This window comes from Trichosurus vulpecula, chromosome 4 (assembly GCF_011100635.1).
Source record: "Trichosurus vulpecula isolate mTriVul1 chromosome 4, mTriVul1.pri, whole genome shotgun sequence".
Classification (NCBI taxonomy): domain Eukaryota; kingdom Metazoa; phylum Chordata; class Mammalia; order Diprotodontia; family Phalangeridae; genus Trichosurus; species Trichosurus vulpecula.
Window position 1 is genome coordinate 130,557,716 of NC_050576.1, and position 14,770 is coordinate 130,572,485.

Genomic DNA, 14,770 nt, shown 5'->3' on the forward strand with positions numbered 1-14,770 from the left:
CAGATTACCGAACTCAAGACTTTGAAGATGTAGCACGCATATGATGTATTATTCACAAAAGTGTCCCCCCCCAAAACACTATACGAATTCTCCCCTCTTTCCCTGTTCCCCACCCCCACCCCAAGCAGCAAGAGAATCACTATGTAGTAGCATTTTCCATCATTATTCACTCAGATCAGTTTCAATCTATAGGCTAAGGGTCAGGGACTAGAACTGTGATCTTAAAAGTACCTCCTCTTCCAAATCTCCTTGGTGAAGAAGCACCTTCTAACAATGTAAGTCACTACCTTCTCTCAAACTTAAGAGTCTTACAGAGTTGCTTAGAACACTTAAGGACTAAGTTATCTGCCTGGTAATACACAGCCAGTATGTATGTATCATAAGTAGGCCTTTCAATTTATCAGAAAAGTAAACTGCTTTAAAATTCAACATAATTCACATTTTTCACTGGACCAATTTTTGAAAAATTTCCTTAAAGTTATATGACCTCAGGATGGAATTAAAATGGAGAATGAGATACATTTTTAAATATGGTCAATCTGGAAATTTGTTTGCTGTATTACACATATTGTGAGACCTTTTATAGTCTCTTATTGTTCAGTTGAAGATACGAGTGGGATAAAATAAATGTGTGAATGAATAAATAGATGATAAACATAGAGAAGGGTGATGGAGAGATCTTTGTTGGTAAGCTGTATTCATTTTTATCTTGTGAATAGGATTTCTGAAGACAATTTACTTAATACTGTGAGAGAATCTGGATAGTCTAACATGGAGTTTTCACAAATGGAAAAGTAAACCTACGACATAGTGAGGTTTTTAAGTGATTTTGGCTGTGACTGTTTGCAAAGTGAAAATATGGTAAGAAATTATGTCATGTTACCAATACATTTGTTAATTAATTTTACATATTTATTAAAATAAAACAAGTTATATTACTTCAGCAGAGTAGAGGGACACAAAGATAACTATTACTCATCATAATTTTAGACTCAAAAGTAGGCCTTTTAGATAGTTGATTTTGGCTGAGGACCTAGAGAGGCCTAAAATATATGCTTACTTGGGTGATTTATGCAACTAGTATAAGCCAGTATTTAAGATTTATCTATCATTTTTCTTCCTTGCCCAAGAAATAGCCTTTCTCTGAACTCAAACTGATCTATGACCCCAGGATTGTGGAAGTTCCCACCAATAATGCAGACCACAACTCAATATACACCAGAAATTCACCACGGGAGGTGTGGGGTATTTGGGGTATAGGTAGAATCAAATGTGCTAGAGGACTTCCTTACTTTCCCTTGATATGGCAAGGGTATTTGCATACCCAGTGAAGCACTCTGGCTGCCAATGATTATCCCTTGTCCCAATCACATGAACAATCCATCTTTCTTTAATGACTTTTTTCTATTTATACTCAGTAATTCACCTCATATTATTCACATCTGGAATGCATACCCTTCCTAGGTGGCACAAGCAATACAGTGCTGGACCTGGAATCAGGAAGACTGGAAGAGTTCAAATTCAACTTCAGACACACTTACTAGCTATGTGGAGCCTGAACAAGTTACTTAACCTTTCTTCGCCTCAGTTTCCTGATTTGTAAAATGGGTGTGATAATAATAGCACTTAACTCCCAGGGTTGTAGCAGATGAAATGAGGTATTTGTGAAACACTTTGCAAACCTTTTAAGTATTATATAAATGCTAATTATTATTTTTATCTCACAGAATGTCATACTTTTTTCAACAAAGAAGTGAAATCTTATTACCTTCTATATGAAGACTATTCTGATTCCCCCACTCTCTTGTGCTTTTCCACACTAAATAAGTACTTCCTATTTCCTCTAATAAAATGTAAGTTTGAGAGCAGAAGCTGCATAATTTTTGGTTTTCATATTCCCAGAAGATAACTGGACCATAGTAGGTACTTTATAAATGCTTGTTGGTTTATCATGACATGATTAGAATGAATTTAGCACCCAGAAGGTAAGATTAATGATCAGATGAAAATTTTAATGTCTATGTATGTATTTTAGTGATATAACTTAAATGCCTGTCAGACAGGCACTGGGAATATATAAACAAAGAATGAATGAAACAATCCCAACTCAACATGGAATTTATCATACACCATTCCTTCTTTTGCTCTTGTTCTTCCTAGAAGAATTTTATTGATTATACCTAACAGCCTTCTTTCCTTTCTATGGTGTGTTACTAATTTTTAAGTGCTATATACCAATAACAATACAATGTTAGTATTTCTAAAAGTGAGAATTTGCAGACATGGGAAGCTTAGGGTTATGAAATAACTTTGTAATTAATATGCAGCAAGGAATCATACTACTGTATTTTGTAGTAATGAAGAAATAATTCACTACACAAAATGAAGAATTTCATCAGTATACCTCATAAAAGCCTATCAAGAAAATTTGAGAATCTTGAGATCACTCTGATTGTTCATTTCTTCTAAGATTTAAAATGTTAATTACTGGTATTTTCCCCCTGGGAGAGAGTCAATTTAACTTGTGACACAGATTTTTAACATAGGTTACTTCTGACACATATTTCAATGTATTAATGCAAAAGTAGCAAAATGTATATGAAACACATATTAGGGTTTAAACTTACATTTAAAAAAATCTAACATACTAGTTTTCTTTTAAAAAACAAAACCAAATTAACCCTCAAACCTTTCCCATCTTGGAAGCAAACTTGGGTCTTTGGTAAGTAAGAGAGGAATTCTATTGGTAATACAATGAGTTTTCTGGAAGGCCCCAGAAAGTAATTATTTCTTAGGATATATAATAAAACTTTATCTGTTTTAATTCATTTAAGAAAATTTTATTTAATGACATTAAAGCCTGTGGATGTGATGAAATCCTCATGAAATGCGATTAGGTTTAGCCTCAGTATATTAGAGAAAGGGTGGTAATGGGGAATGAGAACTGGTATATACACATATAATCATTCTCCCATTAACCTGGATTTGAATTCTGTTCAAATCTTTCTCCCAATGCACTGTAGTCTAACATTGTTATTTGGATCCTATTCCATTTATGTACCAAACCACTTAAACTCATTGTAAAAATCAGAAACACTAGATTTGTTACTCCAAATCTAGGGTTTGTGTCCCATTAAAGGGGGAAGGAGAGGAAAAAGGAAGGAAAGAAAATAAGCATTACAGAGCACCCAACATGTGCTGAGAGCATTACAAATATTTTTGAGACAACTGGAAGTATTTGTGTAGATGACAGTAATGAGGACAAGACTAAGAAGACAAAAGGGAGAGCATGAAAGGCTGTTGTTTGATAAAAGAAAGCATAAACACGAGAATGATGATAATATACAACAAATCTGATTACTGAAATTTCCAAGGTCAACTTTGCCATTCTCGAAGAACTTTCAAAAACTGACCATACTATGAAAGAAGTTGGGAACAAAAAAAAGTTCAGATAAGATATATAAACAATAAATACAACGATCAGAGGCAATGATAGCAAAAACCTGTATCCTCTAGAATCTTAATATTTCAGTAAAATTTAAAAGTAAATTTTGGCAAGGTTAAGAGAAATCAATCACTCTCTAATTTTATATGAATGAATAGAACAAGTGCTTATTGAGTACTCACTGTGCACACGACCTCTATTAAGTCTTGGAGATGACTTTTTTTTTTAATGGAAGAACAAAAAATCAAATTAGATATCATAACTGACCTGGACTGAGTTCTAACAACAGACTTAATAATGGTATAATGAATGAACTCCATTTTTAAATTGGGCATGGTTAAAATGGCATTTAAAGTGATAAACAAGATGAAAAGCTAGACACTTTCTCTGATCCTCAAGGGGATCAATCTCTCAAAACTCTGCAAAATCAGAATTATGTTCAAGAGATAAAATAATTTCAGCTGTCTCCATGATCTAAAACACCAAAAACCCTAAAAAAGTTGTCAGTAAAAAAAAGCAGATCCCTTCTTATAGCAATCAAGCTCTAGGAGCAAAGCTCAATTACTTTTACTCATGGATTTGCAACAAAATTCAATTCTACTGCTTCTGTGGAGAGGGACACAGGGAGGGAGGGAGCGGGGGAAGAGGGATGGAGAGAGAAGGAGAGCATAGAATGAATGTGTAGTGTAGTGATATGAATGGCTGGTTCCACACTACCATTTTACTGAAACTCTTTTCTCAAAGGTTATAAAGCCTATGCACCTGACACTAGAGAACACATTACGTCTCTTAACTGCTCCTTTTGTTTATTCTTCTCACCTGCCTCCCTCAAAGCCCTGTCCTCAGCCTTTCCCCCTTTCTTTACATACTTTCCTCAGAGCTCTTATTTACCTTCATACCTTTAACAATGATTTCTATGCAAATTACTTCCTAATTTTTACCTCTCTCACGAGTAATACTAACTAGCTATATGACAATGGGCAAGTCAGAAGCTACGTGAGTCTCATTTTTATCATAAAATGGGAATAATGCTTGTTCTACCCTTACAAAAATTTTGTGAGGAAAATACTTTGCAAACCAGAATAAAAATTACAGATGAGTCAAAGGAATCCTCATGGTGGGTGTTAAGTAGGCTGAAACATATTACCAACGATGATTTTGATTCAAGAAGCAGCATTAAAAAAAAAAAAAAAACAACAAGCAGTTCTCCACGCAAGAAAATCCGCATTATCTACACAAACATTCTTTAATATGCTCCAAATCTCTAATATTTAAAGAAATGCAAGTCAAAGCCAACTCTGAGGTACCATCCCATAGCCATCACAGTGGCAAAGCTGAGAAAAGAAGAAAAGTGACAAATTTTGGAGGGGCTAAGAGAAAGGAAGTATATTTATCTACTGTTGGTGGAGTTGTGAATTTGGTCCATCTATTTTGTTAAGTAATTTGGAACTATGATCAAAACATTACTAAATTGAGCATACCTTTTGACTGGTAAAAGGGTAGCATCACAGATAGAAACAGGGAAGTTATGAAGAAGGGAGGCTAGGGGACAAAGGGCTCAGTTTTGGACATGTTATGCTTAAGATACCTACAGAACATCTAGTTTGAAAAGTCCAACAAGCAAAGATTTTTGGTATGGATTATGAGGCAGCAGAAGATACTGGTGTGCATACTCTCTCCAATGTTACAAGGAGTTTCAAACCTAGTGGCAAAAATCAGATTTTTAGAACATCTACTAATTTACTTTATTCAGCATTTGCTAATGTAATTCATTTAGCTAGTCCAAAGAAATAAAATTTTGCCTAAAACAGTAACCACCTGCCTACTTCAAAGGGAAGCACCAAAAATTAAGATTTTTATAACTCTTTTACAGTAATTTAGTAAATTGAAACCTTAAATCATTGGTCCTACAAATAATAACTAACCTATTGAGAGGTATGTCTTTGTCCTTGACATTTTAGTCCTATGGTAAAAAGGGCAGCTAGGTGGCGCAGTGGATAGAGCACTGGGCATGGAGTCAGGAAGACTCATCTTCCTGAGTTCAAATCTGGCTTCAGACCCTAGTTGGCAAGTCATTTAGCCTTTTTTGCTTCAGTTTTTTCATCTGTAAAGGAGCTAGAGAAGGAAATGGCAACTCACTCTAGTATCTTTGCCAAGAAAATTCCAAATGGGGTCACAGAGTCAGACACAACTAAAATAACTGAACAACAACAACAAAAAAGCAAAATTAAGAGAGGCAGTTTGTAGTTCCTACTCAAATAAAATTGAAGTTTATATTCTATTTCCTGGAGTAACTTAAGGAAAAAAAAGCCTGAAGTAAGAATCTTCCATTAAAATTATACCTTGGGTTCTCCCCGCCCCCTTCCACTTTTTAGTAACACTGTCAACTTAAGAATTGAAATCCTTTACATTAAAAGCATCCCAGTCAGTCACTCAGTCACCTAGAATTTATGAAGCACCAAGCACCATGTGCCAAGCATTGTGCTAAGGTCTGTGGATAAAAAAAAAAAAAAAGGCAAAAGATAGCCTCTGCCCTCAAGGAACTCAGAATTTAACGGAGGAGAAATTTAAACAGATAAGGACAAATGAGCTATGTCACAGGATTAATTAGAAATAAACAACAGAGAGAAAGCACTAGAATAAAAAGAGGTTGAGGAAAGATTTCTGTAGAAGGTAAGAATTTATCTGGGTCTCGAAGGAAGCCAGGGAAGCTAAGAAGCAGAGAAGAGGAGGGAGAGCAATGCAGGTATGGGGGACTATCAGTGAAAATGGCCAAAGTCAGGAGATAGTGTGTCTTGTTTGAGGAACATCAAAGAGGCCAGCATCACTGGATCACAGAGCACATGGTAAAAGTAAGATGTAAAAAGACTGGAAATGTAGGAAGGAGCTAAGTTACAATATACTTTGAACATTAACAGAGGATTTCATATTTGATCCTGGAGGTATTAGGAAGCCACCAGAACCTACTGAATGGGGGTTTGGGGGAGAAAGAGGATGGTATGGTCAGATGAGCAATTTAGCTAGATCAATTTGATAGCAGCATAGAGGACAGAAAGGAATGAGGAGAGACCTGAGGCAAGGAAATAAAAAATTACAATATTACTATAGACCATTTCAATAGAGTGTTTGGTTGCAAAAACACCTGTATCAGGTTGGTAAAAGAGTCAAAGAAAAGGAAAAGTCTATGTAAGGGTGAGAGTGAAGAGTCAAGGATGACCCACAGTTGCCCAAATATTATTCATAAGAAACAAGTCTTTCTAAGTTACTTGTTCTAAGGAAAGCATTTTGAAAAATTTCCAGCACTACATAAATATGAATTCTACTAAAGAACAATGCCAACAACAAAAAACTTTCCCAAATATAACCCTTGCTAGTGTTACAGATATCCTTAAAAAGCCAAATTTCTTATAAAATCAAAGAAGATGCCAATATTGAATTTAAAGAGATTAGCAATGAAAATCTGGTATCTTCAAATGTTTAATTCAAATACAGCAACAACAATGTTGTCATTTTAGGGGTAGAAATCAAATATGTAGTGCTAAATCCTACGAAATGCTTAGAATAGGTAGTAATGAATACTCTTTTTAGTCTGAACCAATTATGTATTATTGTTAAATACTCTGCGAAAACCAAAAATTACCTTATTGCCTCTAGAATTAGGATTTTATATATTTCAAATATTAAAAAAGAAAGCAAGATATAAATTCTAAATACTTAAATGAATGGCTGACTGAATAAATATATCAGCCCTTTAACCGTGAATACTTCCTCATCTGTAAAAGAAAATCACTACTCTTGGTCAAATTATTTAAAGATGATAATTTTATGTATTAAGTGTCCTATCTCCTGGAGGTTAAACAAATTTAGTTAAAAACATGAGCTAAAAAATTTGTGGATTCATTTGGAAAGCCATTACTGATTTTTTTTTAAAACCCCTCAGAATAACCATCTGAATACTAAGAGATGGCATTTTACATTTGTAAAATAAAAGCAGATCTCTATTATTCTTTAGTGGGGTAACACTAGTCTTCATACCTTTAAATTAAAATATACAAAATTATAAAAAATGTTAAGTTTTAACACAGTAACATTTATTGTTTCGCTATCAAGAGACATAGTACTCACGAAAGAAGACGGTCAACCTTTGGTCCATTGTACCTCTGAAGGATAAGCGGAGGGCTACAGACTTTCATTGTTCCAACTCTCCTTAACTTTCTTCCTATGTCTGAGATAAGTATTTCCCTTTTATAACTCTCATACACAGTGATGGTGATTTATAAACTATTTATAGATATTTACTAAGCTCTTTGCTCACACTGACATAATATCCTAGTTAACAGGAGTTGACTCACATTCTTAGGATACATCACAAGCAGGAAAGAAAGCAGCCTTAACAACATGAACAGAACACTAAAGACTGACATTAACTGTTATATTGGAAATACAAAAACAAAATCACAGTCACTGTAAGAATGTATTACATGACTATCAATCTGTCAATAAATTACACGACTATCATTGTCAAAAAGATTCATTAAAAGGTATGAGACATTAAAAATTAGAGATCCACTAGAAACCAAAAATATTATAGAAATGAAAAATAAAAGCAAAATCTGGTCCACTGGAAAAAAAAAAAAACCAACCTGATTAACTAGAAAAGAAAAATCAAATCAACAAAATAGCAAGTAAACAAGATGAAATCACAAAAAGGGAAAAAAATTATCTGAACTTATTAGGCAGGTAAATGCTGACAAAGTTAAAAACACAAAAGAAATAGAGGAACACCTTCAAAAATATAAACAAATGACAAGAGAGCAAACAGAGATCTTCAATAAAAATCTAATATCAGACTAAGAAACAGAACCAGCTAAAAAGGAATCACCAAACCAGGGCAGGGGGAAGGATGACAAACTCCTAGTCTCAACAAAGAGACAGAATTGTATTAAAGTTGTAAAGAACAAATAGTATCAATGCCATACAAATTAGTTTCAAAAACTGAGAAAGAACATACTAACACATTCTTTTTGAGATAAAATCGTATTAATACCTAAAACAGGAAAGGAAAAAGCACAAGAGAACCAAAGACCAATATAAATTAATGTACTTGAACTTAAAAATGTTTAAATCTGGTCAGACCACACAAATATACTGAAATAGCATTATGATCATATTGGATTTAGGCCAAGGAGACAAAGGTATTTTAACATTAGAAAAATTATTAGTATCATTAACTGTATTAAAACCCAGAAATTTCTGAAACAACACAATTATGTATAGATAAAGAACCTTTGATAAAGTACAATCTTAAAGCCTATAGTATTAGTGTGAAAGGAACTTTTTTTAATGTTATAAAAAATACTACCTAAAACCAAAAGTAAGTATCATATACACTGGAGATACACTGTAAGTTTTCTCAACAAATACAGAGCAAAACAAAGGGGATGCCCACTCTACCCAATAAGCAATAGCATTAAGACAAGAAAAAAGAAATAATAGGTGTAAAAAGAGAAGAAAATTTATTTGAAGAAACAAAAGACCTAGAATTTCAAGGGAATCAATGAAAAGTAGGGATTTAAAGAGAGAAAAGAATTTATTTTTTACTATAAAACAGCAGTCATCAAAAGCATAAGGTATTCGTTATAAAAAAAGAGGTAAATCAAACAGATTGGATAAAGGAAGAATCAGAAACAACGGAACTCAATAGTTCAGTGATGGACAAACTAGAAAACATAATTAGAAAAAAACTCTGGCTTAGGCCTTTATCTTATGTCATATTGCACGATAAATTGAAAATGGATATGTGACCTTAATATTAAAGATCATATAATGAAAAAACCTTTAGAAGAACAAATCACATACCTTTCACAGCTATGGGTAAGAAATGTAGTCTTAACCAAATACATAATAGGGACAACTTCAAGAAATACAATGAATAATTCTGAATACACAAAAATTAAAAAGCTATTGCACAAACAAAATTAATGCATCTAGAATAAGGAGAGAAGCAGTGGAATGAGAAAACACTTCTATCAAATTCCATGGAAAAAGGTTTGTTATCCAAGATATAGAGATAACTAACATAAATACATAAGACCAAAAGTGATTTTGTTTAAATAGGTTAATGGTCAAATTATTAACAATCTCATGAAAGAGCACTCCAAATCATTAATAATAAAAAATGCAAATCAAAAGAGCTTTGAAGGTTTTAACTTCATATCTACAATTTACTAAGAGGGAAAAGATGGAAATAGTTAATGCTAGAGGGGTTGTGGGGAGACAAACACACTAGTATATTGTTAGTAGAACTGTCAATCAGTATAACCATTTTGGAAAACAATCAGAATTATGTAACATTTAGAAACAAAGTGAATGCCAACTGAAGGGGGATGGCTAAACAACAATTGTAGTACATGAACATAAGCAGTATCAATATGCTCCAAGTAGAAAACGTGAATATGAAGACTGCAAAGAGTGGAAAGATTTATCCAATCAGATACAGAGTGAACTAAGTAGATCAAGAAAACAATATATAAACTGACAACAACGTAAACTGAAAAGTATAACTACAAAAGAATACAAAGTGAAAGTTGTAAAATTACGAAGAACAAAAATGACCCCAAAGAATGCCAAAGAGGATTTTATATTTGATCCTAGAGGTGACAGGGAGCCATAAGAATTTATTTTAAAAGTTATCAGTGGAACACAAGTTCTGACCAACCTAGAAAGGTTTTGAACATAGACCTAGTAATAGCACATGCCTGTCTCTTGAAAACAATTATAACAATTTTAAATATTTAATAATTTAAAATTAAGATAATTTTAGAGAGGTTGGTCAATGAATGATGATCAATTTTTTGAGGGTTGGGATCACGTTAAAGGAGTATCCACAAGGATGAACTTGTGAAATTCTAGAGCACTGAAAGATTTATACATGTATATATAACATTTTAATGTATGTATTTATAATATTTTATAAATGGTGGCGTGCATAGCAAATTTGCCATATTTATACCCCAAGCCACCATCTCATATATCTAACACTTTCTCTCAATTCATATAGCTGATACCTTAGTTTGGGCCCTAATAACCTTTATTCTAGATTACTACAATAGCCTCCTCATTGGTCTTGTTACCTCAGGTATCCATCTCTCCATTTGAGTATCTGACCATATCATTCCCTATTCAACTGACTCTAGTAGTATCACATTAGGACAGCACCAGGCCTCACAGCTGATATTCATACAGCATCAAGTCAAAAATGGCTTTTACTTTTTAAAATAAAGTTTTGTTGTATTTAAAAATTTTTTAAAAATCATGCTTAGTTCCCAGGGTCCTACAAAAACAGGCTACAATCTGATTTAGCTCTCAGGCCTGAGTTCGTCAACCCAGGTGTGTTACCTCTAAAATATGAATTCTTCTATTTAGTTTTTAAAACCCTTGTCAACTTTTTCTCAACCTATCTTTCCAGGCTCATTGTGCATTACTCCTACTATATAGGCTACCATCCAAGCAACTGAATCTTCTCTCTGTTCCTCACATACCAGCTCCCATTTATCATACCTGTAATGTACTCTCTCTTCACCTCTACATCAAAGAATTCCTTTCTTCTTTTAAGAAGTAACCACCCTGGAATAGGCAGGTGGGCAAATTTGTTAAATGCCTACTACATACCAGGCATTATGCTATAAATGCATAAAAATATGCATTTAATGCATAAAAATAGCATTTAAAATATTACATTTAACTTACATAAGGGCTTCCTTGATCCCTCAACCACTAATGTCCTATCTTTTAAATTATCTTGTTTGTAGTCATTCTATACTTATAGTTATTCTCTTTACTTTCATTCTGAACATACTTCTATTCAGAGGGGATGTTCTTCAGTTGTTCAGTTATGTCCGACTCTTTGTGACCCCATGGACCATAGCACGCCAATACTGTCCACTGGGTTTTCTTGACAAAGATACTGGAGTGGTTTGCTATTTCCTTCTCCAGTGGATTAAGGCAAATGAGGTTAGTTCACAGAGCTAGTAAGTGTCTGAATCCAGATCTGAACTCAGGTTTTCCTGACTCCATGCCCAATGCTCTATGCACTGAATCACATGGCTGCCTATTCAGAGGGGTAGCATGGCATAAACGCTAGAAAGCTGGTTTGAGAGGCAGGAAGACCTGGCTTTAAGTGTTGCTGTGACATATACTGACTGTGTGACCTTGGGCAAGGCACATAACTTCTGGGTGCACTAGGAAAATCTAAGAATGTAAGTTGCAGAGAAGGTAGAAACAAGCAATGGTAGATGGAGTTTCCTCACAAAAGAGTTCTCTATACTAATGAAATCACAGGTTTTGTCCTTGGCCACACACTTCTGTCTTTGTTATCTTTCCTAATTCCTAAAAGTATAAGAGAACAGTCACCCATTAGATTATTACTCTTTGAGTTCATTTATTTCTTATATGTATTAAGACAGGACGAACAAAGTTATTTTGTAGTCAGAAATATAATTCTGATGTTTTCATATAGTTATAAAATCATGTTTAATTATACATTTTACCTCAGTTGTATAGAAAATAAAGAGGTAGTATAAAAGAAACTTACAAAAACCAGTTTCTGTTGAAAAATTATATTATACTACATAAACAATGTATCTCTTCAAAAGAATTTTTAAGCACTATAGAGAGTATTTGCTCAGGCATTCGTCCCCCTTTCTCTCTCCATTTCCCTTAGCAACATCTCACCCCTCTCTACTGCCACCCCATAAAAAAAATAATTTTAAAAATTTATTTCTATTCAAGTCTCCATCTCCTTCTAGCTTCCTCTTCACACGATCAGATTTTAGAATGCTGTCCAACTTCAAAGCTGAGTAAGCTCAAGGTTAAGTTCATTTGGAGTCTGGTATCCTGGCTCCAACAGTTTTTTAGAATGGCCTTTCTCTAGGTCTCTCTTTGCTCAACAATAAGAGTTGGCCTACATAATGTCCAATGTAAGGCTCTAATATTATATGACAGTGAGTCAATGCCTCATGGCTATAATATCCAAGGGGATGGGAGGGAAAAGTACTTATTAAGCACCTACTCTATGCTAAGCAAGCACTTTACAAATACTATCTCACTTGGTCCTCAATCAGTGCTTCTTAAACTGTGGGTCCAGGTGACCCACAGTTTAAGAAGCACTGAAGGGGTCTTGAGTGGAAAAAGTTTAAGCAGCTCTGTTCAAAACAATCCTGGAAGGTGAATGCTATTATGATAAGGAAACTACAGTTGAGGAAATTGAGGCAGGCAGAGGTTAATTATCTAGGGTCACACAGCCAGCTTCTGGGGACAGATCTGATTTCAGATCTTCCTGAATCCAAGCCCAGCCCACTAGCCACTGTAGCACTTAGATGGTTACAGGCCTACAGATTTTTGAAAACTGCAAAAAATAGATCCAATGGAAACCTTGGAGCATGTCAGGGCTAAAATTACCAATTGTTTTATAAACAGTTCAGGAAAACACATGCTTTGCAGAAGATTGTTTTAGTTAGACTGAGAAGTCAGCCACATTTGTAAAGCATCTACTACATGCCAGGTACTGTGCTAAGCACTGAGGACACAAAGAAAGACAAAAGACAGTCCCTGCCTTCAAGGAAGTCACAGTCTAGTGGGGGAGACAATATGCAAACTATAAAAATATGTTACAGAATAAACTGGAAATAATCAACAGCAAGAAAGTACTAAAATGAAGAGTAACAGGGAAAGGATTCCTTCAGAAAATGGGATTTTAGTTGAAACTTGAAGGAAGCCAGAAAAGCTAGGAGGCATAGATGAAGAGGGAGAGCATTCCGGGCATGTGGAACTTAGTGCAAACACCCAGAGTCACAGGATGCAGTGGAACAGCAAGGAAGTCAGTATCATTCAATCACAGAGTATGTGACCAGAGTAAGGTAGAAGAAGACTGGAAAGGTAGGAAAGGGCCAGGTTATAGAGGGCATTGTGTTTCCCCAATGTTTTTGTTCCATGAAACTTTTCAACAACAAAAAGTATGTTGTGAACTAGCGTAATTTAATATATTATTCCTAATATGTTTTTAGATTTATTCACTAAATGCTAATAACTACAGCAACTTTTGCCCCTAAAGTTCCAAATTAAAATGTACATTAACTACAAAGTATAAAATTTTTTCTTAGTATAAAATTTGAAAAGTACAAATATTCTGAACATTCTCTAAGAATTAAAGAGATTATTCAGCAGGATCACAAATGCTTACTACCTGCAAGGCTTCATATTAAATTTCTTATTTTACAAGTTTTGTTAAACATAAATAACATTTTTAATGAAAAAAGTTACAACCTGAAGATGTTTAACATAACAATAATCATACAGAAGCTTAATTTCCATATTGGACTTTTTTATTCAAGCAAAGTTTTGCCAACATTTTGCTCAACACCAAACACAGTTTTAAATGTTTCTCCATCATGTTTATTTCTGTATTTTTATTTCAAAAAACAATAAAACGAAAATACTCATTCACACAAATCTGTGGTTGAAAATGGTAGAATGTTACAAACTCTTAAAAAGAGACAAAAATTTATTTTTTTATTTTTAACCACCTAACCAATCAACAAAAGTGAATAGCATGTTATAAGATATTTAATGCTAGCTAATGACAATACTGTATTAAATTATAAATGCACTTTGGGTGCAATTACATATAGTGCTCCATTTTAAACAATGTTTATACATAAACCAATGTTTTTAATGTCTATTCAGACATTACTTTCTGACTTTACTCTCTTCTACCACTGGTACCCCAATTACAACTTTGCAGAAACTCTACTGAATGCAACTTACCAGAGATAACCAATAATCAGAAAACCTTCTGATTAAAATAGTAACATAAGCAAAAAACAGGGTTAATACTCAACAAGAGGCAATATAAGGTTTGTTTCTCCAGAACATTTCTGATGGTATAGGATATGTGTCAAGATGGCTTGTAATGCATGTAATGTGAAAGCCAATCGATCACAGTTTTCAAAAATCCAGACATTTGCAATGCAAGAACAAAAAAAAATGTTCCTAATATCCTGATCATTACCAGACAACAGAGAGATAAGAGAATACTACACTGAAACAGCATAAAGGACATAAATAAGGGTACATGCATGCATCTGATTACCCACTGGAAATCAGTTTGGGTTCAAATATTGATTCCTGATGGCAATTTGTAAATAATCTGATCAGGGTGAGAAATTTCAAGAACATGCTTTGCTTAGTCAGAAGCAGAAATTTGATGTGATTGGTACATGAACACTAAAATCACTGTGTGCATGATCATGACAGTTTCAAATAGCT

At 34.0% G+C, this 14,770-nt stretch overlaps 1 protein-coding gene across 6 annotated transcripts in view; it reads right to left on the reverse strand.

Annotated features, from left to right (window-relative positions):
• Positions 1-14,770, reverse strand: part of ENAH (ENAH actin regulator) — a 151,937-nt gene that overhangs the window by 26,801 nt on the left and 110,366 nt on the right. Inside the window, exon 1 of one of the 6 annotated variants that reach the window (XM_036754703.1) lies at positions 7,571-7,704. The exons of the other annotated variants lie outside the window; for them this stretch is intronic. Coding sequence (XP_036610598.1) covers positions 7,571-7,638 — 68 coding nt within the window. The 5' untranslated portion in view covers positions 7,639-7,704. Of the gene's footprint in view, positions 1-7,570; positions 7,705-14,770 lie in introns of those variants that run through there. 6 annotated transcript variants of the gene reach the window in all.